Source organism: Rhinopithecus roxellana, chromosome 16 (genome assembly GCF_007565055.1).
Source record: "Rhinopithecus roxellana isolate Shanxi Qingling chromosome 16, ASM756505v1, whole genome shotgun sequence".
In the NCBI taxonomy this organism is placed as follows: Eukaryota; Metazoa; Chordata; class Mammalia; order Primates; family Cercopithecidae; genus Rhinopithecus; species Rhinopithecus roxellana.
This window is the reverse complement of record NC_044564.1, coordinates 23,766,885-23,789,618: the sequence shown is the minus strand read 5'-3', so window position 1 is coordinate 23,789,618 and position 22,734 is coordinate 23,766,885. Positions and strand designations below refer to the sequence as shown.

At 42.4% G+C, this 22,734-nt stretch overlaps 1 protein-coding gene across 3 annotated transcripts in view; it reads left to right on the top strand.

Annotated features, from left to right (window-relative positions):
- The first annotated feature begins 1,054 nt into the window (after positions 1-1,054).
- The window catches only part of UNC13B (unc-13 homolog B), a 229,891-nt gene continuing 208,211 nt past the window's right edge, over positions 1,055-22,734 (top strand). For 2 of the 3 annotated variants that reach the window (XM_010385830.2, XM_030920052.1), the window contains exon 1: positions 1,082-1,373. In XM_010385830.2, the coding sequence (XP_010384132.1) occupies positions 1,352-1,373 (22 nt within the window). In that variant the 5' untranslated portion in view covers positions 1,082-1,351. Of the gene's footprint in view, positions 1,374-22,734 lie in introns of all 3 variants that reach the window. The other variant, XM_030920050.1, reaches the window with a different exon arrangement.

The following is a 22,734-nucleotide window of genomic DNA, read 5'->3' as shown; positions in this document are numbered from 1 at the left end:
TACTTATCTAGGAGTGAGTCTCAGGCTGAAAATGGCTCTCTACCATCCTAGAAACAGGAAAAAAAAAAAACAACCCCTCATCTTCCCTGTTGGAAGTGAGCTCAAACTCCATAAAGGAGTTACCTGCCTTCTTTCATTATGGAAGCAGGAAAATTTGCCTTCCCTGTTGGAAGCAAGTAAAACTCCATAATAATAATAATAATAATAAAAGGGAGCTGTACAACAAAATAAACTTTAGATCTTGACCACATTTTGGGAGGTCAGGGATCCTCTGGAGGGGGTGCTCCCAGACCTTAGCAAAATTGTCTGTTGGTTTGAGCCATGAAGTTAGCTCATGTTGGTACCAAGCACCGATAGGAAATTTGTCAAAGATCAGAGGTATCTCCACTCAGAATCCCTCCGTGGTAACCATCCTTCATGTCAGGCCTCTGAGCACAAGCTAAACCATCATGTCCCCATGATAAACAGCCATGTTGCTCACACAAAGCCTGTTTGGTGGTCTCTTCACACGGTCACGTGAGACACTTTATTCAGTAAATATTTACTGACTGGTTACCGTACACTAGGCACTATTCCAGACATTGGAGATACAATGATGAGCATGAAAAACGGTCTAGATAAGAACTGAGGTCTCCAGACATACTTCACACCCACTCAGTTTTGTCTTTTGCCCTAGTTGCTAATTAAAACTTACTTTGCGGTGCGGTGCGACCTCATTAACTTAAAATTACAGGCTGTCAGCTATGAGGGCTAGACTGTAAGAAAGTCCAGTGGAAATCCTTCAATGAAAAGAATCTGTTCTTGGGTGGGAGCCCCGCCCATGCATGAGGAACAGAGGGCTTCCATTCCCGCCTCACACAGGTGAGTGTCAGCCCCTTGCTCCCTACGGTAAGCCTGATTAGTGGGCGGAGCTGCCTTCACGATCTCAGAAAGAGGAAGGGAACCCCGCCTCCTACGTGCTCGCGGGGGGGGGGGGGCGGGGTCGGTGGACTGGGCGTGAGTTAATTGGCTGGGGGGCGGGGCGCCACGGGTTGGCTCTGCCCAGGCGCTCGCGCAGATCCTGGGTGGAATGACGGGAGGGAGTCCCGGCCGCTCCTACCTCCCAGCGATGGCGTCGCGGTGCCGCGCCCAGTCCCCAGCCTGCCCGTCGGTACTCACCGCTACCCGGAGTTAGCTCAGACGGTGAGATTTGGGGCGGGTCCGAGGCAGCGGCGGGACGCTACCTGCGACCGGGACCATGAGGAGCGGCCAGACCCGTAGGGCCGGTAACGGGAGCAGTCGCGGCACCTGCTGAGCGGAAAGAGGGAGCAGCGCGGCTGGGGCGCGGTAGAGGCTTGCCAGCGCCTCGGCCATGTCACTGCTCTGCGTGCGCGGTGAGTGCGCTGACTGGGGCGGGGAGGCGGAGTTTCGGCGTAGAGGTCCCCGCACCCTTCCAGTGGGCGTCCGGTGACCGTCTCTCCCAAACTTGACATCCCGTCCGTGCTTTGGGGAACGATTATGTTGATAATCACTTATAAACGCTTTAGTTCTTTCCACTCTTTCTTGTTTTCCCCCACGTTCCTGCAAGGGAAGATTATCTCCCCATTCTGGTAGCCACGTGACAACGTCGTTGGCCGGCAGGCTCAGATCCTATTAAACAGTGACTGAGGTTCTCTAGTGAGAGTGGACAAGTTAGGAGACCGCGGATGGTTGGTGCCTGTGAATGGTGGGCCGCCTCTCATTCTTTTCTTCCTCCTCCTTGCACCGTAACACTACAGTATGCTTAGTAGCAGGTTCTTTTTATCACACTTTGAATGCGTTAGTGGTACAGCTGTCACATCCCTTCTATTGCTTGTCTTGTGCCCTGCCACTTCCCTGAACACTAACCTGTAGTATAGGCTGATTATAAGATGATTATTGTATTCCACTTGGGAGGATGTGGTGACTGCTTTTGAGGATAAGAGGTATGACTTATTTTTATTTTTATTTTAGCTTGCCTCACAGTAACTCAAGGTGAAGGGCCATTATTGCTTTTCCTCTGAGGACACTTGACCCATCTAAGAAGATACCTTAAAGCAAGAGCTTTGGGGTTTAAGATGAGGCATGGTGTGCAAACTAAGCTCCATGTGGGTAGAGACTGTTTCTTACTAGTTTTTGTATTCCTAGTGTCTGACGTAGTAGAAGCTTAATGCTGGTTTTGAATGAATGCAAGTACTGTGACTTCAGAGAGATTATCTAATCAGAAAAACACAGGGTTTGGATTAGCCATTTAATTTGATCTCGGGAAATTCAAGTTACAGCCTATCATATCTGATGTGTCTTGATTGTAAATGAGAGCATTTATCAACTAGAGCCTTCACTAGAGCCTTTTCCTGATACCTTTTACTGGATAGAGTTCATATTTCTTTTGGCTCTGCAGATTAGAAGCATTGTTGTTGTTTGTGATTGCCCCAGCAACGGTGTTTCCCCCAGCTGCTGGCAAATGGAACTGCTTTGCTCTGTTCTCTTCCACTGTTTTGTTAAATCTGCGTTAACCCAAAATGGATTTGGCCATTTCCGGGGATTATGAGACATACAGTTTTTCATGGTTGATTTTTCATTAATGAGAATTTTGCTTTGCTTTTAGTAAGACATTTCTCTCAGCAGCTGGGAATGTATTTATTCCTTTAGATCCCTGCTGCTGAGTAGCAGGATTTGGGAGAGGTTGGGCTTTGCTGTGTCTCTTTGACAGTTTAATTCTCTACTGCCGCGCTGTATTACAGAGCTGGTCCTTATGGAAGACCCTTTAGGCAGGAGCAGTTGTAAATCAGAAATTTCTATTTAACTGAATTTAAATAACTACTGGTGTTTTCATTTGTTTTAATAGCAGACAGATTTCATTGTCTAGAAATTCTGCTATTTAGCTAACTTCTTTCCTTTTTAATGTTACCTTAGTGAAGTTTCTTCTATTTTGAATCTGGATAAACAGAGATCAGCAGGTCATTGTCTTTTTGAATAGAGATCCAGAAGATTTTAATTACTGAAACAAACAGGTACCTTATATGCAGATATTCATAATGAATGGCAAGGTATTCATTCTGGGAAAACTTACAGAAATGAATTGAAATACATTTTTCTTTTCATTTCTTTTTCTTTTTTTGAGACAGAGTCTCACTCTGTCACCCAGGTTGGAGTGCAGGGGCGCGATCTCGGCTCACTGCAACCTCCGCCTCCTGGGTTCAAGCGATTCTCATGCCTCAGCCTCCCGAGCAGCTGGGACTACAGGCGTGAACCACCAGGCCCAGCTAATTTTTGTATTTTTTGTAGAGACAGGGTTTCACTATGTTGGCTAGGCTGCTCTTGAACTCATAACCTCAAGTGATCCAGCTGTCTTGGCCTCCCAAAGTGCTGGGATTAGAGGCATAAGCCACCGCACCCACACAAAATACATCTTTCTAAAATGACATTCCTTGCATTATATTTTGGCAGTAGGAATGTTATATTCTGAAAGCAGCCTATGTAGTGATATTTATTACAACTCAATTTCAATTTATCTTGGAGTAGAATCAATTAGAAACTTCCTATGCAGTCAGAGTTCAAAAAGTAGCTAACTTGATATAGAAATTGGCAAACTGGTATTGATTTAATCATTCCTAAACATTTCATTCAAGAAGCCAGTTCTTTTGTCTTACCTTTTAATCATGCCTTATTGCCTGCAGGTTTTAAGACTCTCAATACTCTGACCCGAGCCCTCCTTAAAAAAAATGGCCTATTCTTGCCTATCTGTATGCAGACTTTGCTCTAGCACTAACTCTGTTTATTCCTCTCTGCTCTGTTCTGCACTTGTGCCCCCTGAAATACTCATTCTGTATTTTCTGCTTATCTAAAATGTATTCTTCCTTTCCCAGCTAACAGTTTACTTTTTTGTTGTTGAAAACTTTTTGAGGGTTTTCCTTTAAACCCCCAGAACACTTGTGGTCTGAACAGTGCCACTAATTTGGAAATGAATCATATGCTGCCTGCAACTGGTCTTGTATTGTGGTGCTTATGGTGACCCAGACAAAGGAAGTAACAGCATTGGTCAGATCAGATCTGGAATTTTGTGTTCAGCTGTGGTATTTCCTTCTAAGAGGCATATTGAGAAGCTAGATTATCTTAAGAGGGAAATGATTAGAATAATGAAACACATAGGAACTGAACCATTTGAAGAATATGTAATCCTAGCTACTTGGGAGGCTGAGGCGTAAGAATTGCTTGAACCCAGTTTCAATTGCTTGAAATTTAGTTCTAGAAGATTTAAGAGGAAGAGGATCATAATAGTACAGGAAGACTTTAAAAAACTGTCTTGTAGAAGTTATATCACCTTTTTTTTTTGTCATTCCAGAGGACAGAACTGGGACAAGTGTGGATCAGTGGTTGAAAATGACAGGAAATTGGATTTTAGCTTAACATAAGAACCGTTGGGTTGTTCATAACAAATGGAATGGGCTAGTTAGATTTTTTTGACACTAAACAGAAATTGAATGAGTGGTAAGGATGTTCTAAAGGGGATATTGACCATTGAGTCGGAGATTTGACTTGAACTTTTTTTTTTTTTTTTTTTTTTTTTTTTTTGAGACGGAGTCTCACTCTGTTGCCTAGGCTGGAGTGCAGTGCATGATCTCAGCTCACTGCAACCTCCGCCTCCCAGGTTCAAGCAATTCTCCTGCCTCAGCTTCTAGGGTAGCTGGGATTAAAGGCGCCTGCCACCATGCCTGGCTAATATTTTGTATTTTTAGTAGAGAAGGGGTTTCACCATGTTGGCCAGGCTGGCCTCAAACTCCTCACCTCGTGATCTGCCCACCTCGGCCTCCCAAAGTGCTGGGATTACAGGCATGGGCCACTGCAACTGGCCTAGACTTGAATTTTTAAGAAACCACTCTTTTATATAATTCACTTAGTCTTTCTTTAAATATTTCCTTAAGTATAAAGAAATATAAGTCTTTAACATGTTTTGGCACAGCTTTACTTATAACACTGATACTTTTTTTGGGCTTCCATAGGAACCAGTGCCACATGAACAACTCCAATAAACTAAATGAAGGATTTTGTTTGACTTTCTTTTTTTTTTTTTTTTTTTTTTTTTTTGAGACAGAGTCTTGCTCTGTCACCCAGGCTGGAGTGCAGTGGCTGGATCTCAGCTCACTGCAAGCTCCTCCTCTTGGGTTCATGCCATTCTCCTGCCTCAGCCTCCCGAGTAGCTGGGACTACAGGCGCCCGCCACCTCGCCCGGCTAGTTTTTTTGTATTTTTTAGTAGAGACAGGGTTTCACCGTGTTAGCCAGGATGGTCTCGATCTCCTGACCTCGTGATCCACCCGTCTCGGCCTCCCAAAGTGCTGGGATTACAGGCTTGAGCCACCGCGCCCGGCCTTGTTTGACTTTCATTGTCTTGGTATTCATGACCAAGTTTCTCCAAGCAAATTATAAAGCATTTTTAGAATCAGATCTTTCCATAGTATTTCTTTGTAATTCCCAGTGTTCATAACAGTGCTTAGATAATTTATGGGTTTTTTCCCCCCAAAAGTAATACATGCAGGCCAGGCGTAGTAGCTCTTACCTGTAATCCCAGCACTTTGGAAGGCTGAGATGGGAGGATCACTTGAGGCCAGGAGTTTGAGAACAGCCTGGCCAACATGGTGAAACCCTGTCTCTACTAAAAATACAAAAATTAGCCAGGTGTGCTGGTGCGTACCTGTAATCCTAGCTACTTGGGAGGCTGAGGCGTAAGAATTGCTTGAACCCAGGAGGCAGAGGTTACAGTGAGGCGAGATCACACCACTGTACGCTTTGGGTGACAAAGCAGGACTCTGTATCAAAAAAAAAAAAGGAAATGTATATGGTAATACGTTGCTAATTATAGAAAATTAAGAAAATGCAGAAAAGTACAAAAAAAGAAAAAAATTTTCATGGGCTCACCACCTGCCAATACCATTGCTAACTTTTTATAATTTAATTTTTTTTTTTTAAAGATGGGATCTCACTATGTTGCCTAGGCCGGATTTGAGCTCTTGGGCTCAAGTGACTCTTGTCCGCATCACGAGTAACTGGGACTACAAGGAACATAACACCATACCCAACTATTGTTAACTTTTTGATTCATTGTTTTCATTTTGTTTTTATTATAAGGTGATAAATATGCAGATAAGAAGTTGAAACAGTTGAGAGTGTGAAGTAGAAGGAAAAGTTCTCCTGTCCCCATTCTGTATTCTTACTTCCCAGAGCTAACTACCGTTTACTGTCTCTTACCTATCCTTCTGGAAATTTTCATTACAGATGAGTATATAGGTTCTGCAGTTGAATGTATACAGCATTCTTCAGCTTTTTTTTTTTTTTTTTTGACCTCAATGATGTATTTTCCTGTCAGATCATGTGAATCTATACCCAGCTTGTCCAACCTGTGGCATATGGGCTGCATGTGGCCCAAGATGGCTTTGAATGTGGCCCAACACAAATTTGTAAACTTTCTTAAAACATTATGAAATTTGTCAACTATCATTAGTGTTAGTGTATTTTTTTTTTTTTTTTTAATTTTTATTTTTTGACACAGAGTCTCGCTCTTTTGCCCGGGCTGGAGTGCAGTGGCGTGATCTCGGCTCACCGCAACCTCTGCCTCCTTGGTTCAAGCGATTCTCCTGCCTCAGCCTCCCGAGTAGCTGGGATTACAGGCGCCCATCACTACGCTCAGCTAATTGTTTGTATTTTTAGTAGAGATGGGATTCACCGTGTTAGCCAGGATGGTCTCAATCTCCTGACCTCATGATCCACCTGCCTCAGCCTTGCAAAGTGCTGAGATTACAGGCGTGAGCCACTGCGCCTGGCCAGTGTTAGTGTATTTTATGCATGGCCCAAGATAATTATTCTTCTTCCCGCGTGGCCCAGGGAAGCCAAAAGTTTGGATACCCTGGTCTATACCATTTTTTTGAGTGGCTGCAGAGTATTCTGTTATATAAGCACACATAATTTAAACAGTTTTATATTGATGATATTCAGGATATTTTTCTTTTCACCATTACAAGCAGTGCTACAATGAACATCTTTGTAGATTTTTTTTTTTTTTTTGAAGTGGAGTCTCACACTGTCGCTCAGGCTGGCATGCAGTGGCGCCATCTTCACTTGCTGCAACCTCCACATCCTGGGTTCAAGCAATTCTCCTGCCTCAGCCTTCTGAGTACTTGGGATTACAGGCACCTGCCACCACGCCTGGCTAATTTTTTTTTTTTTTTGTATTTTTAGTAGAGAAGGGGTTTCACTATGTTGGCCAGGCTGGTGTTGAACTCCTGACCTTGTGATCTGCCCTCCTCAGCCTCCCAAAGTGCTGGGATTACAGGTGTGAGCCACCACACCCAACCTGTAGATGGTTTTTAAACAGTTGTTTTTATTTTTGAGACAGGGTCTTGCACTGTCACCTAGGCTGGAGTACAGTAGTACAATCATGGCTCACTGCATCCTCAAACTCCTGGGCTCAATCTATCCTCCCATCTCAGCCTCCTGAGTAGCTGGGACTACAAGTGCATGCCACCATGCCTGACTAATTTTTCTACTTTTTGTAGGATGGAATTTCCCTATTTTGCCCAGGCTGGTCTTGAACTTCTGCACTCAAGTGATCTGCCCACCTTGGCCTCCCAAAATGCTAGGATTACAGGTGTGAGCCACTGCACCTGACCAGTTTTTTTTATTATTAATTTTTCTCTTTCCAACTTTTTTATTTTAAGTTCAAGGGGTACATATGCAGGTTTGTTACATGGGTAAATTGCATTGTGCCATATTGCAGGGGTTTGATATGCAGATAATTTTGTCACCCAGGGATCAGCATAATACCCAAATAGGTAGTTTTCAGTCCTTACTCTCCTCCCACTCCATAGATGGTTTTTGTTATATGTTTGGAGATCTCCAGTTAGCTTTCCACCTGGACTTGGTGTGTGATTTGCTCATTCCTGTTTTCTTTGGCATATAATTATACTCAGTTGAACCAGATGCCTTGGTGTCTCAGATCAACATCCTCTATTAAAGGCAGATCCTTCATCAACAGGTAATATTTTTCTATGCCTATTGAAACGACCAAAGACTCTGCTCTTGTAAGTAAGTTTGACCTGTGATTTCCATGTACTTTTCTTTCTTATTTGTATTGTATTTTCCATATGAACATGTATTACTTGCTTTTTTTTTTTTTTGATACATGGTCTCGCTCTGTTGCCCAGGCTGGAGTGCAGTGGCGTGATCACGGCTCACTGCAGCCTTGACCTCCTTGGGCTCAGGTGATGCTCTCACCTTAGACTCCTGAGTAGCTGGAACTACAGGCTTTCTTGTAGAGACCGGGTTTTGCTATGTTTCCCAGGGTGGTCTTGAACTCCTGGGCTCAAGCAATCTGCCTGTCTCCGCCTCCCAAAGTGTTGGGATTAACAGGTGTGAGCCACTGTGCCCGACTGCATTTTTAAAACAGAACAAAACAATGTCACTGGTGATGGTAACAGGACCAAGTTGATTTATATTGTGATTTGCGCTTTAAAAAACTCGTTACTGCATAGGTGAGGTGGCTCATGCCTGTAATCCCAGTACTTTGGGAGGCTGAGTCAAGAGAATCACTTGCGTCCAGGAGTTTGAGACCAGCCTGGGCAACATAACAAGACCCCATTCCTACCAAAAAATATTCAAAAATTAGCTGTACGTGTTGATGCATGCCAGTAGTCTCAGCTACTTGGGAGGTGAGGCAGGAGGATGACTTGAGTCCAAGAGGTTAAGGGTGTAGTGAGCCATGTTCATGCCACTGCACTGTATCCTGGGCGACAGAGCCATCTCAAAAAAAAAGTTCATGGCTTATCATTAATCATCCATCTAACTAGACACGTTGATTGTGCATTGATTCTACTCTAGGGAGAGTCCGAAAATATATTTCGGTTTACAGCCATTGTGGAAAGTAGGAATGATAATGATATTAGAGTTTGTAGACATAAGGATAGGTTGGTCAGATACTTCTCATCTCCTTCCCCACCCACCACCTGCCGCTGAATGTTATTGTCATCTGCCTCAGCTAACTCCTTTTTGCTGGGCTTCCATCGATCATGGTTCTAGTAGTCCCTGCCCTTAGAGCAGAGCTGTGGCTGTGTTCCTTTCACTTAGGGCCTCAGGAAGTTGACTGTGCTTTGTGTGAGCCAGGCAGTGATGGGGGAAAGGACCAATTTCCTCTGCTATGCTATTGCTATAAACTGTTCTGTTCCTTATAAGTAGTGTATTCTGTAATTTAGTTTCTAAAAGTGCGGTTTCTAAAAGTTGGGCTCTTTAGGCCAATAAGCTTAATTTGTATCCTATTTACCTATGCTGTGTATTTCAGACTTTAATGAATTTGTTTAAAGTTTGGGCTGTGTATCATTAGCAAATATTTGTTGAATACTTTCTCTGTGCATGTTTATGACACAAATCTGTATTGTAGATAAGAGGCCATGGAATCTAGATATGTTTTAAAATGTCTGTTATACAGTGAGTGTTCTTATATAAACCGAAAGAATCCATTAGGATTATTAGGTCTGATTTGGAATAAGCAGAATAAATTAAGTTCTTCCTTGAGTAGGGAAATAACTGCACTGTCTTGTTCTAACATTTATTTTCACATTGTTGTTATTATTATTACTGTTTTTTTGTTTTGTTTTGTTTTTGGGATGGAGTCTCGTTCTGTTGCCCAGGCTGGAGTGCAGTGGTGCAATCTCAGCTCACTTGCAACCTCTGCCTCCCAGGTTCAAGCGATTCTCCTGCCTCAGTCTCCTGAGTAGCTGGGACTACAGGCGTCCACCTCCACTCCTGGCTAATTTTTGTATTTTTAGTAGAGACGGGGTTTCACCATGTTGGCCAGGCTGGTCTCTAACTCCTGACCTCAAGTGATCTGCCCACCTCGGCCTCCCAAAGTGTTGGGATTACAGGTGTGAGCCACCATGCCCAGCCTTATTTTATTATTAGTTTTTTGAGACTGGATCTTGCTTTGTTGCCCAGGCTGGAGTGCAATGGTGCAAACATGGCTCTCTGCAGCCTCGACCTCCTGGGATCAAGTGATGTGCTCATTTCAGCCTTCTGAGTACCTGGGACTATAGGCATGAACTACCATACTTGGCTAATTAAAAAAAAATTTTTTTTTTTTAGAGATGGGGTCTTGCTATGTTGCCCAGGCTAGTCTTGAACTCTTGGGCTCAAGCAATCCTTCTGCCTCAGCCTCCTAAAATGCCGGGATTATAATCATTAGCCACCGTCTTTAGCATTTAAAGTAAGAGTTTTTGAGTTTGGGGAGTATTCTATATATACCTTCTTTTTTTTTGAGACAGGGTCTCATTCTGTTGCTCAGACTGGAGTGCCATGGTGCTAATCAGGGCTCACTGCAGCCTCAATCTTGCTGCGCTCAGCTGATTCTTCCACCTCAGTCTCCTGAGTAGCTGGGACTGTATGCTTGTGCCACCACGCCTGGTTAATTTTTGTAGTTTTTGTAGAGACAGGGTTTTGTCACTATACCCAGGTTAATCTTGAACCTGTGAGGTCAAGTGGTCTGCCCGCCTCAGCCTTCCAAAGTGCTGGGTTTACAGGCATGAACCACCATGCCTGGCTCCTTTTTTTTGAGATGGAGTCTCATTCTTTTACCCGGGCTGGAGTGCAGTGGCTCAATCTTGGCCTACTGTACCCTCCATCTCCCAGGTTCAAGAGATTCGCCTGCTTCAGCCTCCCGAGTAGCTGGGATTACAGGCGCCCACCACCATGCCCAGCTAATTTTTGTATTTTCAGTAGAGACAGGGTTTCACCATGTTGGCCAGGCTGGTCTCAAACTCCTGACCTCAGGTGATCCACCCACCTCAGCCTCCCAAAGTGCTGGGATTACAGATGTGAGCCACCATGCCTGGTCTCAAGTATAGTTTTTTAAAGAAAGAAGTCTCACTCTGTTGACCGGACTGGAGTGCAGTGATGTGATCATAGCTCACTGTATCCTCAAACTCCTCAACTCAAGAGATCCTCCTGTTTCAGCCTCCCAAGTAGTTGGGACTACAAGCATGTGCCCCCACACCTGGCTAATTTTTGAAAAGTTTTTTAGAGATGGGTCTCCCTGTGTTGCCCAGGCTGGTGTCAAACTCTTGGCTTCAAGCAATCCTTCTTTCCAGGACTCCCAAAGTTCTGAGGTGACACGCATGAGCCACTGTTCCCCACCCCAGGCTAGTTTATTTTGATTAACATGTTTATCAGATTCTGCCACTTGATGTGTGTGGCAGTTAGTTGATTGATTTTCGTTGCTATGTAGTATCTTGTTAGATGAATACACCATTATTTATTTAATGTATTTCTTAATCTCATGATAGTGTAGATTAGATTATGTAGGCACTTGAATTATAGCAGGAATGATTTAGATTAAACAGAAATTAAAATTTCTTTTTTTTTTTTTTTTTTTTTTTGAGGCAGAGTCTGGCTCTGTCGCCCGGACTGGGGTGCAGTGGCCGGATCTCAGCTCACTGCAAGCTCCGCCTCCCAGGTTTACGCCATTCTCCTGCCTCAGCCTCCCGAGTAGCTGGGACTACAGGCGCCCACCATCTCGGTTGGCTAGTTTTTTTTGTATTTTTTTTAGTAGAGACGGGGTTTCATCATGTTAGCCAGTATGGTCTCGATCTCCTGACCTCCTGATCCTCCCGTCTCGGCCTCCCAAAGTGCTGGGATTACAGGCTTGAGCCACCGTGCCCGGCCCAGAAATTAAAATTTCTTGATGAAATTTGAACTGCCACAGAAAAACTATGAAATTTATTTTTCTAGGGCTTTTCAAAAATAAGCCCTATTTCCTTCATTTAAAATTTTATTTATTATTTTTTTTTTTTTAGAGATGGGGTCTCACTATGCTGTCCAGGCAGTTCTCAAACTCCTGGGTTCAAGACCTCTTCCTGCCTCCGCTTCCCAAAGTGCTGGGATTACAGGCGTGAGCTACCATGCCTGGCCCCTTTGTTTTTTTTCTTTTAATTGATATGTCATAGATGTACGTATTTTGGGGATATGTCATATTTAGATAAATTCATATAATGTGTAATGATCAATTCAGGGCAATTTGGATATCTGTCACCTCAAGCATCTTTCATACTGGGAACACTGAAATTCTCTTCTGGCTATTTGGAAATCTACAATAGATTTTCATTAACTATAGTCATCCTACTGAACTATCGAATACTAGATCTTATTCCATTTATCCAACTGTATTTTTGTAATCTTTAATCAACCTTTCTTAATCCTCCTTCTCCTGTTTCCTTTCATATACTGTATTTAGGTGTAACTGCTCTGGATGAGGAAGGTTAGATAAGCAGCTTTGCATTTCCTGTTTTGTTGCAGTCTTTGATTACTGGGAAATGGAATAAAAATGTAAGCATATGATTAAAATGTTGTGTTCAGCTTTATAAAGTATATTAAAATAATTCTTTTGTTATCTTTAGTAAAAATGAAATGTGCTTTCTCAAGTGTGATGTCCAGAAATAATTATCCACTGGGCATGTGAGAAAGGCCAATAGAATCAAAGGAAAAAGAATCATGAAGTCTTTTTTTTTTTGTGCTAATGAATCCTGCAGTGATAAAATATGTGGTAACAATGTGATAGGAGGAAGTTTGTGCTAAGGTGTTTGTGTGTAAACTACTTTTATCCTATAAGTAGGGAGAAGCAATTCTTTTTTTTTTTTTTTTTTTTTTTTTGAGACGGAGTCTTGCTCTGTCGCCCAGGCTGGAGTGCAGTGGCCGGATCTCAGCTCACTGCAAGCTCCGCCTCCCGGGTTCACGCCATTCTCCTGCCTCAGCCTCCCGAGTAGCTGGGACTACAGGCGCCCACCAGGTCGCCCGGCTAGTTTTTTGTATTTTTAGTAGAGACGGGGTTTCACCATGTTAGCCAGGATGGTCTTGATCTCCTGACCTCGTGATCCGCCCGTCTCGGCCTCCCAAAGTGCTGGGATTACAGGCTTGAGCCACCGCGCCCGGCCGGGAGAAGCAATTCTTAGTCATTAGGAAATACAGGTTTCCAGAAAGAAGAGTGTCGTTTTCCTGTTGCTGCTCGGTTCTCTCTTTTGTCATAGTAAGTACTTCTTTAGAGCTGTAGAAGACAGGCCTGTGGACTGTGTTGGGCTGTTAATTTTCTCTTGCAACTGTTTGCTTTATTGATTTCTATAGCGTTTCATTGTAAATGATATTGAGAAGAGGTTAGAGGGCAGGGAGGGAGATCTGCCTAGCAACCAAGAAGGGGCTGGCAGTTGGACAGTGGGAAGATAATTGCTTTTATATAATTAGAGTTAGGGCAAAGATGATTCAAAAGGCTAGATTACTTACATGAGCCAAATTAGTTATGAAGCAAATTTTAGAGACTTTGTCTGCAAAAGGATAGAGGAAATCTCCTTGCCAAGGAAAGGAGGGTAAATGATAGATATAAACCTGTATGTCTACTTCACTTCAGCCCTCCATTCCCACAATTATACCAGAGAGCATGTCATTCTTTGGAATGGTGCTCTCCTTTTGTAAGCTTAATCTTCAGAATCTATCTTTTTTTTTTTGAGACAGAGTCTCACTTTGTAGCTCAGGCTGGAGTGTGGTGGCGCAATCTCGGCTCACTGCAACCTCCACGTCCCTGGTTCAAGCGATTCTCGTGCCTCAGCCTCCCAAGTAGTTGGGATTACAGGCACTCACCATCATGCCCAGCTAATTTATTTATTTTCGGTAGAGATGGGGTTTTGCCATGTTGCCCAGGCTGGTCTCAAACACTTGAGCTCAGGTGATCCGCCCACCTCAGCCTCCCAAAATGTTGGGATTACAGGCATGAGCCACTGCGCCTGGTCAGAATCTGTCTGATCGTATTCTTTTACAGCTTTTACTCTTGCTATGCTTTAACCACTGTGATATAAGCTAGATGTTAAAAGCTTTGGTTTTAGACAGACATGGCTTGGTGTCAGCTCCAATACTATGAGTTGTGCCTTTCCATATGTTACCTCATCTCATTGAACCTTAATTTCCACATCTTTAAAATTCATATATTTGTTAGGGTAATAGTACCAGTGATGGTGAAAATACTTATTGCAAAGTATTGCTGACATAATTGTTGTGAAAATGATTAGCACTATCCCAGACATAGAATACATAGAATGAGTACTTATTTTAATATAAAACAATATTAATATTCTTCATCCAGCCTTATGATATCTATTCATCTAAGACAGGGAGCTGAAAGTCTTCCTAGATCTCTCTCTCTCTTTTTTTGAGACAGGATCTCACCTTTTTTTGAGACATTCTCACTCTGTTTCCCAAACTGGAGGGTAGTGATTTGATCACAGCTCACTGCAGCCTCAACTTCCAGGGCTCAGGTGATTCTCCTACCTTAGCTTCCTGAGTACCTGGGACTACAGGTGTGTGCCACTACATTCAGCTAATTTTTTTTTTGGGGGGGGCAGGGTCTCCCTCTGTTCCCCAGGCTGTAGTGCAGTGGTGTGATCTTGGCTCACTGCAACCTCTGCCTCCCGGGTTCAAGCGATTCTTTTGCCTCAGCCTCCCAAATAACTGGGACTACAGGTGTGTGCCACCATGCTCGGCTAATTTCTTGTATTTTTAGTAGAGATGGGGTTTCGCCATGTTGGCCAGGCTGGTCTTGAACTCCTGACCTCAGGTGATCCACATGCCTCAGCCTCCCAAAGTGCTAGGATTATAGGCATGAGCTACTGTGCCCCACCATTTTTGTAGAGACAAGGTTTTGCCATGTGGCTGCGTGCTCGTCTCGAACTCCTGGGACTCAAGCAATCTGTCTGCTTCAGCCTCCCAAAGTGCTGGGATTACAGGCGTGAGCCCCTGTGTTCAGCCTAGACTTCTCAATTGAGGAAGAAAATACAAAGAAGGAGGAAAGTTGGGTTCAGTTGAGTTTATGGGATCTGTGAGGTAAGTTACATGTGAGATATGCTGAATTGAATGTATCAGTTTCATTGCAGATGATCCTTGAAAATGGAACCCCAAATGTAGGTTTGAAGGTTGGTAGAGAAATCTGTTAGAGATAAATATTTGGAAGTTGCAGGTATTTGGTAATAAAGACATTAGCTTGAATTAAAATGCTTATGGAGGGTCAGAAAGGAGAAAAAGGGGCTGATGGTCCAGCTGAGGAACTCCAGTGTATAGGAATGGGCAGAAGAGGAGTTGACAGATGTGGTCAGAACTGCAGAAAAATGGAGTGTGTTGTGTTAGGGTCTGTAGCCTAGAGTAGAGGGAGTTTCAAGAAGGAACGATCAGATGATAGAGGTGAAGGAGACTCGATGAGAATTAGGAAAAATGAAGAGATCACTGGATTTGAAAACAAGAACAGTTTCATTCGGGTAATGTGAGGGCAGGCAGTGTATTATAGTAGTTGATGAGTATTTGGGCAGTAAAGAAGTGGAATGAGCAAGTGTAGGCTACACATTCAGAAGTTCTGTAGCGAAGAGAAGGGTTAAGGGTAGTCTTAAAGGCCAGGTGCGGTGGCTCACGCCTGTAATCCCAGCACTTTGGGAGGCCAAGGTGGGTGGATCACTTGAGGTCAAGAGTTAGAGACCAGCCTGGCCAACATGGCGAAATCCTGTCTCTACAAAAATACAAAAAAAAAAAAAAAAAAATTAGCCAGGCATTGTGGTGCATGCCTATAATCCCAGCTATTTGGGAGGCCAAGGCAGGAGAATTGCTTGAACCCAGAAAGCAGAGGTTGCAGTGAGCCAAGATCACACCATTGCACTCCAACCTGGGTTACAGACAAAGTAAGACTCCGTCTCAAAAAAAAAAAAAAAAAAAAAAGAGTAGTTTTAAGAAGAAATTTGAGTATTTGTAGCTTGAAGGGAAGGAATGTGTAAGAAGGGGAAAGTCAAGATGAGATGGGGAAGGAAGCGATGATAATTGATTTCTTTGTAAAGTAGGATGCAAAATTATCAGCTGGTAGTGAGGTAGTGGGGATGATTTAGAGAGCTTGAGGAAAGTGCAAAGGTTTCATTCATTTATTCTTTCAACAACTATTGGGCCGGGTGTGGTGGCTCACGTTTGTAATCCCAGCACTTTGGGAGGCCGAGGTGGGCAGATCACTTGAGGTTAGGAGTTTGAGAACAGCCTGGCCAACGTGGCAAAACGCTGTCTCTACTAAAAATATAAAAATTAGCTGGGCGTGGTGGCGGGCACCTATAATCCCAGCTACTCAGGACTCTGAAGCATGAGAATTGCTTGAACCCAGGAGGCAGAGGTTGCAGTGAGCTGAAATTGCACCACTGCACTCCAGCCTGGGAGACAGAGCAAGACTCTGTCTCAAACAAACAAACTGACAAACAAAAACAAAAAAAACCCCACAATTGTTGTGCTAGGCACTTGGGAGGAATAGTGAGAAAAAAACCCCTTTCCCTCTTGGAAGTTTATATAGACTAGTAGGACTACGGAGGAGTTAGACATTAAACAAGGAAGAATCATACAAATTAATATAAAATTATGAATAGGAAAAAATACAACTGATTTGTGCTATAACGAGAGTACATGTTATTATGAGAGCATGTGTTAAGGAAAGTTACCTGCACAGATCAGAGAGGTCCTCCCTAACGAAGTGAAGATTGAACTGAGATCTAGAAGAAGAGAACACTATCGAGAGAAGGAGAAGAATATTCTAGGTAGAGGAAATAGTTTGTGCAAAGGCTTTGCAGTGGGAGAAGGATCTGAGAGAAGGCAAGTATAGCTGATATTCCAAGAGAAAGGGAAAACGTGGATTAAGATGAAGCTGGGGCGGCCGGGCGCAGTGGCTCAAGCCTGTAATCCCAGCACTTTGGGAGGCCGAGACGGGCGGATCACGAGGTCAGGAGATCGAGACCATCCTGGCTAACACGGTGAAACCCCATCTCTACTAAAAATACAAAAAACTAGCCGGGCGAGGTGGCGGGCGCCTGTAGTCCCAGCTACTCGGGAGGCTGAGGCAGGAGAATGGCGTGAACCTGGGAGGCGGAGCTTGCAGTGAGCAGAGATCCGGCCACTGCACTCCAGCCCGGGCAACAGAGCAAGACTCCGTGTCAAAAAAAAAAAAAAAAAAAAGATGAAGCTGGGGCTCCTGATCTCAGGTGATCCACCCGCCTCGGCCTCCCAAAGTGCTAGAATTACAGCTGTGAGCCACAGTGCAGCCTGGCCAACATGGCGAAACCCCGTCTCTATTAAAAATAAAAAAATAAAAATAGCCGGGCATGGTGGTGGGTGCCTATAATCCCAGCTACTTGGGATCCTGCTGAGACAGGAGAATCTCTTGAACCCAGGGGGTGGAGGTTTCAGTGAGCCAAGATTGTACCATCTCACTCCAGCCTGGGTGAAAGAGTGAAACTCCGTCTCAAAAAACAAAACAACAAAAAAACAAAACTATAGGGCCTTGTAGGCAACATAAGGTGGAAAGTTGGCAGGAATAAGACCAAGGAAGGGGCAGAAGTATAGAAGTTTATAAACTGAAAGCACTGGGTTTGTACTTAGATTTGTTTGAATTCTTCTTCTACCAGTGAAAGCTTTTGGCAAACCTCTTGACTACCAAGCCACAATTTTAAAATGGAAGTGTTAATATCTGCCCCATGTACCTTCATAAAGTTGATGATAATTAAACTCTAAGGTCATGTGTTTGAAATTCTATTGTATAGTAACTTTTACTCTCAGTCCTTTTTATCTCTTGTTTGTAGAGACTTAACTGTTTTGAAACTTATAAACAAACAGGATGTGATCAGTTCCATAAACATTTATTGAGCACTTAACTATGGGTGAGGCATTGAACTAGTCACCCTGGGTATATAAAAATGAGTAAGAAGTGGGCCTTGCCCTCAAGAAATTGAGGGCAAAGAAGGGGTGACAACCATGTGTACAGCTAAGCATGATACAAGACACAAATGGATAATTTCTAAAACAGAAAAATATAATGGATTATAGAAATTTCAACTGAGGGACAGGGAAGAACTGTAGAAAAAGTCAAGTTTTCCATTATGATGTCACTCATTAATTGGGATAGGAAGCAAAGAAAGAAAGAATAACAGCTTCTGGGGAGATGTTTTGGGTGTTGGATGTGTTGAATTTGAAGAGTTGGCAGTCCACGTGTTAAGGTTGGAAACATGACTCGGGAGATCAGGGTTAGAGTAGATTTGGTCTGTTCTTTGTGGATCTGTTGTGTGGTGGCATGGTGACAGGATAAACATATACTCAGCATCATCATTATAATAAACTCCATTTCATCCACTATACGATGCCATGGATTATAAGAGGCATCATTCTTTTATTTATCATTTAAAAAAAACTATTGCTTGGCACAGTGGCTCATGCCTGTAATCTCAGCACTATTGGGAGGCCAAGACGGATAGATCACTTGAGTCCAGGGGTTCAAGACCAGTCTGGGCAAAATGGCAAAACCCTGTCTCCACAAAAATTAGTCAGGCATGGTGGCACATGCCTGTAGTCCCTAATACTTGGGAGCCTGAGGTGGGAGGATTGCTTAACCCGGGAGGTGGAGGTTGCAGTGAGCTGAGATCCGCCACTGCACTCCAGTCTGGAGGACAGAGCAAGACCCTGTTTCAAAAAAAAAAAAAAAAAAAAAAAAATATATATATATATATACACACACACACACACACAGTTGATTGCTCTATGACATGTCATTGATTGTAAGATTCATTTCAATTTCAGAGTGGTTAAATATGAGAAAATAGGCCAGGTGTAGTGGCTCACACACGTAATCCCAGCACTTTGGGAGGCCGAGGCGTGTGGATCACTTGAGGTTAGGAGTTTGAGACCAGCATGGCCAACATGGTGAAACCCTGTCTCTACTAAAAATACTAAAATTAACTGGGTGTGGTGGTGTATGCCTGGATTCCCAACTACTCTGGAGGCTGAGGCAGAATTGCTTGACCTTGGGAGGCAGAGGTTGCAGTGAATAAAGATTGCACCACTGCACTCCAGCCTGGGTGACAGAGTAAGACTATCTCAAAAAAAAAAAAAAAAAAAGACAATGTCTCACCATCTTAGAATCAGTGAAATACTGAAGCTAGCATTTAGTGAGTCTTTACTCTTTGCCAAGCTTTTGTTAATAAGCAGGTAAGGATTAATCATTTAATTCTTGTAATAACCTTGTTATCCTCATTTTACAAATGAGGGCACTGGCCTACCGAAGTTTGTCCTTTTACATACTGAAAAGCTGAATTTACTTTTTTTGCTTTACTCTTAACTATACAATACCAAATTAATTATACAGGGTAGTACTTTGGAACATGAATAAAATCTTTTTTTTTAAATGGAAGTATTTAGGGAAAGATGGCTCTTATGCATTGTTGGCTGTGAATCAGAGTCCCACTATAGCTGTGGTTTCTGTTTGCTTAGGATATATTCATGGACAGCATTATAGCAGGTGTTTCATAGACTGGAGAGTTCATTATGGCTCTAGTTTAATATTTTAATAAAAAATAAATAAAGGGCATTTAATGAAGTCCCTTTTTTTTCTTGGGAGGGAGTGTGGTATAATGGAAAATTTGGGATTCCAGAGAACTCTGTTTTGAATCTCACTAGGTAGTGACTAAAATTGTATCTATAAGTAAATTTCTTAACTTCACTAAGAATCATCTTCACTGAGAATCATCTTCTGGCCAGGTGCAGTGGCTCACACCTGTAATCCCAGCACTTTGGAAGGCTGAGGCATGTGCATAGCTTGATCCCAGGATTTTGAGACCAGCCTGGGCAACATGATGAAACCCTATCTCTACAAAAAATATAAAAATTAGCTGGGTGTGGTGGTGCATGCCTGCAGTCCCAGCTTTTTGGAAGGCTGAGGTGGGAGGATTGCTTGAGCCTGGGAGGTTGAGGCTGCAGTGAGCCGTGATCACACCACTGTGCTCTAGCCCAGCCTGGGGGACAGTGAGACTCTGTTTCAAAAAAAAAGAGAAGAAAAAAAAAATAGAGGCATACTTTAACGGTTTTAGTTCTAGGTAAAGTTAAAGCATTAAGTTGAGTTAATTGGGTAACATCCTAGTTTTCCTTTACACTTCACTATAGACTGTAAGAGTCAGTTGCCTAATGTAGGAATTAGGTAGATGGGTAGCTAGAATGACCTTGTCCTATCTGTGTATAATCAAACTTGGGTTATTTCTGATAAACAGTAACCATAGAAATCTGTGTATTAATGTAAACTCTATTCCAATTGAGGTTTATTTATTTAGAAAACATTTAAAAAGATACACTTGAACACTTGTACATGCTCAGTTATAACCTGAACTATGTTTACTTTATAATTAGTCATTGTTTTTGTTAGTTGAGGTTTGACGTAAGTACTTGTTTGTCTTTTGGTTTGAGAGAGACCTTATAGGGAGTACATTTTATTGATTCTTGGAGAAATTAAGTTATTTTTTTCAAGGACAGGGTAGCATATTTATGTATATTTCATCTGTATTCTTTTTAAGTTGTGATAAGTCGCTGTGAAGTAAAGTGGAAGCCCAGCAGTGATATCTAAGAGTTTTGAGAAATGTTTGTGAATGAATGAAACTAAAGATATATGGCTGCTTTGCAAGTTTAGTTTTACTTACTATTCTATCCATACCACCATATTTTAATAAAATTTATTCATTTTTTTTTTTTTTTTTTTACTTAGTTCATGTGAGCATAAATTGGAGCATTAGTTATTTCAGTCAGTGTGAATTTGGTATCAGTACTGCAGGGAAAGAGCTGTGGACTTCAAAAATTATGGGCTTTTGAATATGTTTCAATTTCATACTGCACTGTTTAATTAAGCCAGACTTGGGGTACTTAGCCTTTCTGAGTTTTAATCTGTAAATCGTAAATTACACACTCTACAACAGTGTTTTTAAAAATTGTAGCAGTGTTTGTTTTTGTTTTTGCTTTTGTTCATTAGATCTGAAATCAATTAAGTGGGTGACCAGCCTTAGGGGAAAAAGATACAGAGTTTTGGCCAGGCAGTGTGGTTTACACCTATAATCCCAGCACTTTGGGAAGCCAAGGTGGGATTGCTTGAACCCAGGAGTTCCAGACCAGCCTGGTAAGCATATTGAGACGCTGTCTTTTAAAAAAAAAAAAAAAAAAGCTGGATCTGTTTTGGCAGGTACCTGTAGTCCCAGCTACTCAGGAGGCTGAGATGGGAGGATCACTTGAGCCTGGAAAGTGAAGACTGCAGTGAGGCATGATCACACCACTGCACTCCAGCCTGGGCAACAGAGTGAGACGCTATCTCAAAAAACAAAACAAAACAAAACACAAAAACAAAAACAAAACTTAATTAAAAAAAAATGTAATAGGCATTTCTTTCCATATTAGTGTCCTGACTAAATTTTCTCTTTTATTTTCATTCAAAAAATTTTCTCTAGTGCCTTGATAAGGACCCTTATTTTCCTTGTTTCATAGATGTAACTAATCTTAAAATCCTTTATCTTTGTTTTTCTATGTTTCATGATTTTAAGCAAGTCTCTTAGAGCAAGATGTTGGATTCTGTTTTCTAAAAAAATTGAGTTAATGTCTTTTGGAATTGCTCTGTCTCAGTGATTTAGAAGCTGTGTTTTATTGACATATAGTAACTTAGTTGTGACCTGGAATTTATTTAATCTGTTCCTCATGTTTCTCACCTATAAAATGGAGATAATATTAGTACCTATCTTATAGGTACTAATATTCCTAATAAGGAATAAATGACAAAACACATATAACACACTTAGGATGGGACCTTGCCAATAGAAGCACTCAGTAAATATATACTTCTTATTATTTATCATGCAGAAAAGTTTAGCTCCCTTATCTTATCTGACAGCTTTCTATACATATCAACAAACATATATAAAACATAAATCATATATGTGCTTTTCTTGATTTTTCACTTAGCTTTGGACAACTTTTATTTTCTGTTTTATTTTGAGACAGGATTTCACTCTGTTGCCAAGGCTGGAGTGCAGTGGCGTGATCACAGACCACTGTAGCCTCCACTTCCCAGGCTCAAGCAATCCTTCCAACTTAGTCTACTCAGCAGCCAGGACTACAGGCCTGTGCCACCATGCCCAGCTAATTTTTGTATTTTTTGTAGAGACAGAGTCTCATTATGTTGCTTTGGCTGGTCTCGAACCCCTGGGCTGAAGTGATCCTCCTTCCTTGGCTTCCCAAATTGCTGGAATTATAGGCATGAGCCACCATGCCTGGCCTGGACAACTTTTTATGTCAATGAAGATCGATCTGGCCAGGTGCAGTGGCTCATGCCTCTAATACCAGCACTTTGGGAGGCCGAGGTGGGTGGACCATTTGAGGTCAGGAGTTCAAGACCAGCCTGGCCAACATGGTGAAACCCTGTCTTTACTAAAAGCCTATAGTCCCAGCTACTCAGGAGGCTGAGGCAGGAGAACTGCTTGAACCCGGGAGGTGGAGGTTGCAGTGAGGCCAGATCGGCCACTGCACTCTAGCCTGGGTGACAGTCTGTCTCAAACAAACAAACAAACAAACAAACAAACAAACAAACAAACAATAAAATACATAAAATAAAAATAAAGATAGATCTGCCCACCAAACTATCCTTGAAAAACCCTAAATTCTGAGTCTTCAGAGAGGTTGATTTTAGTAATAACTCCATCTCCTGTGTGGATGGCTGGACCTGCATCTGTTAAACTCTTTCTTTACTGCAATGCCATGGTCTTGGTGAACTGGTTTTGTCTGTGCAGTGGACAGGAAGAACCTGTGGAGTGATTATAGGATTACCAGTCCTACTGGCCTTTATTTTTGAA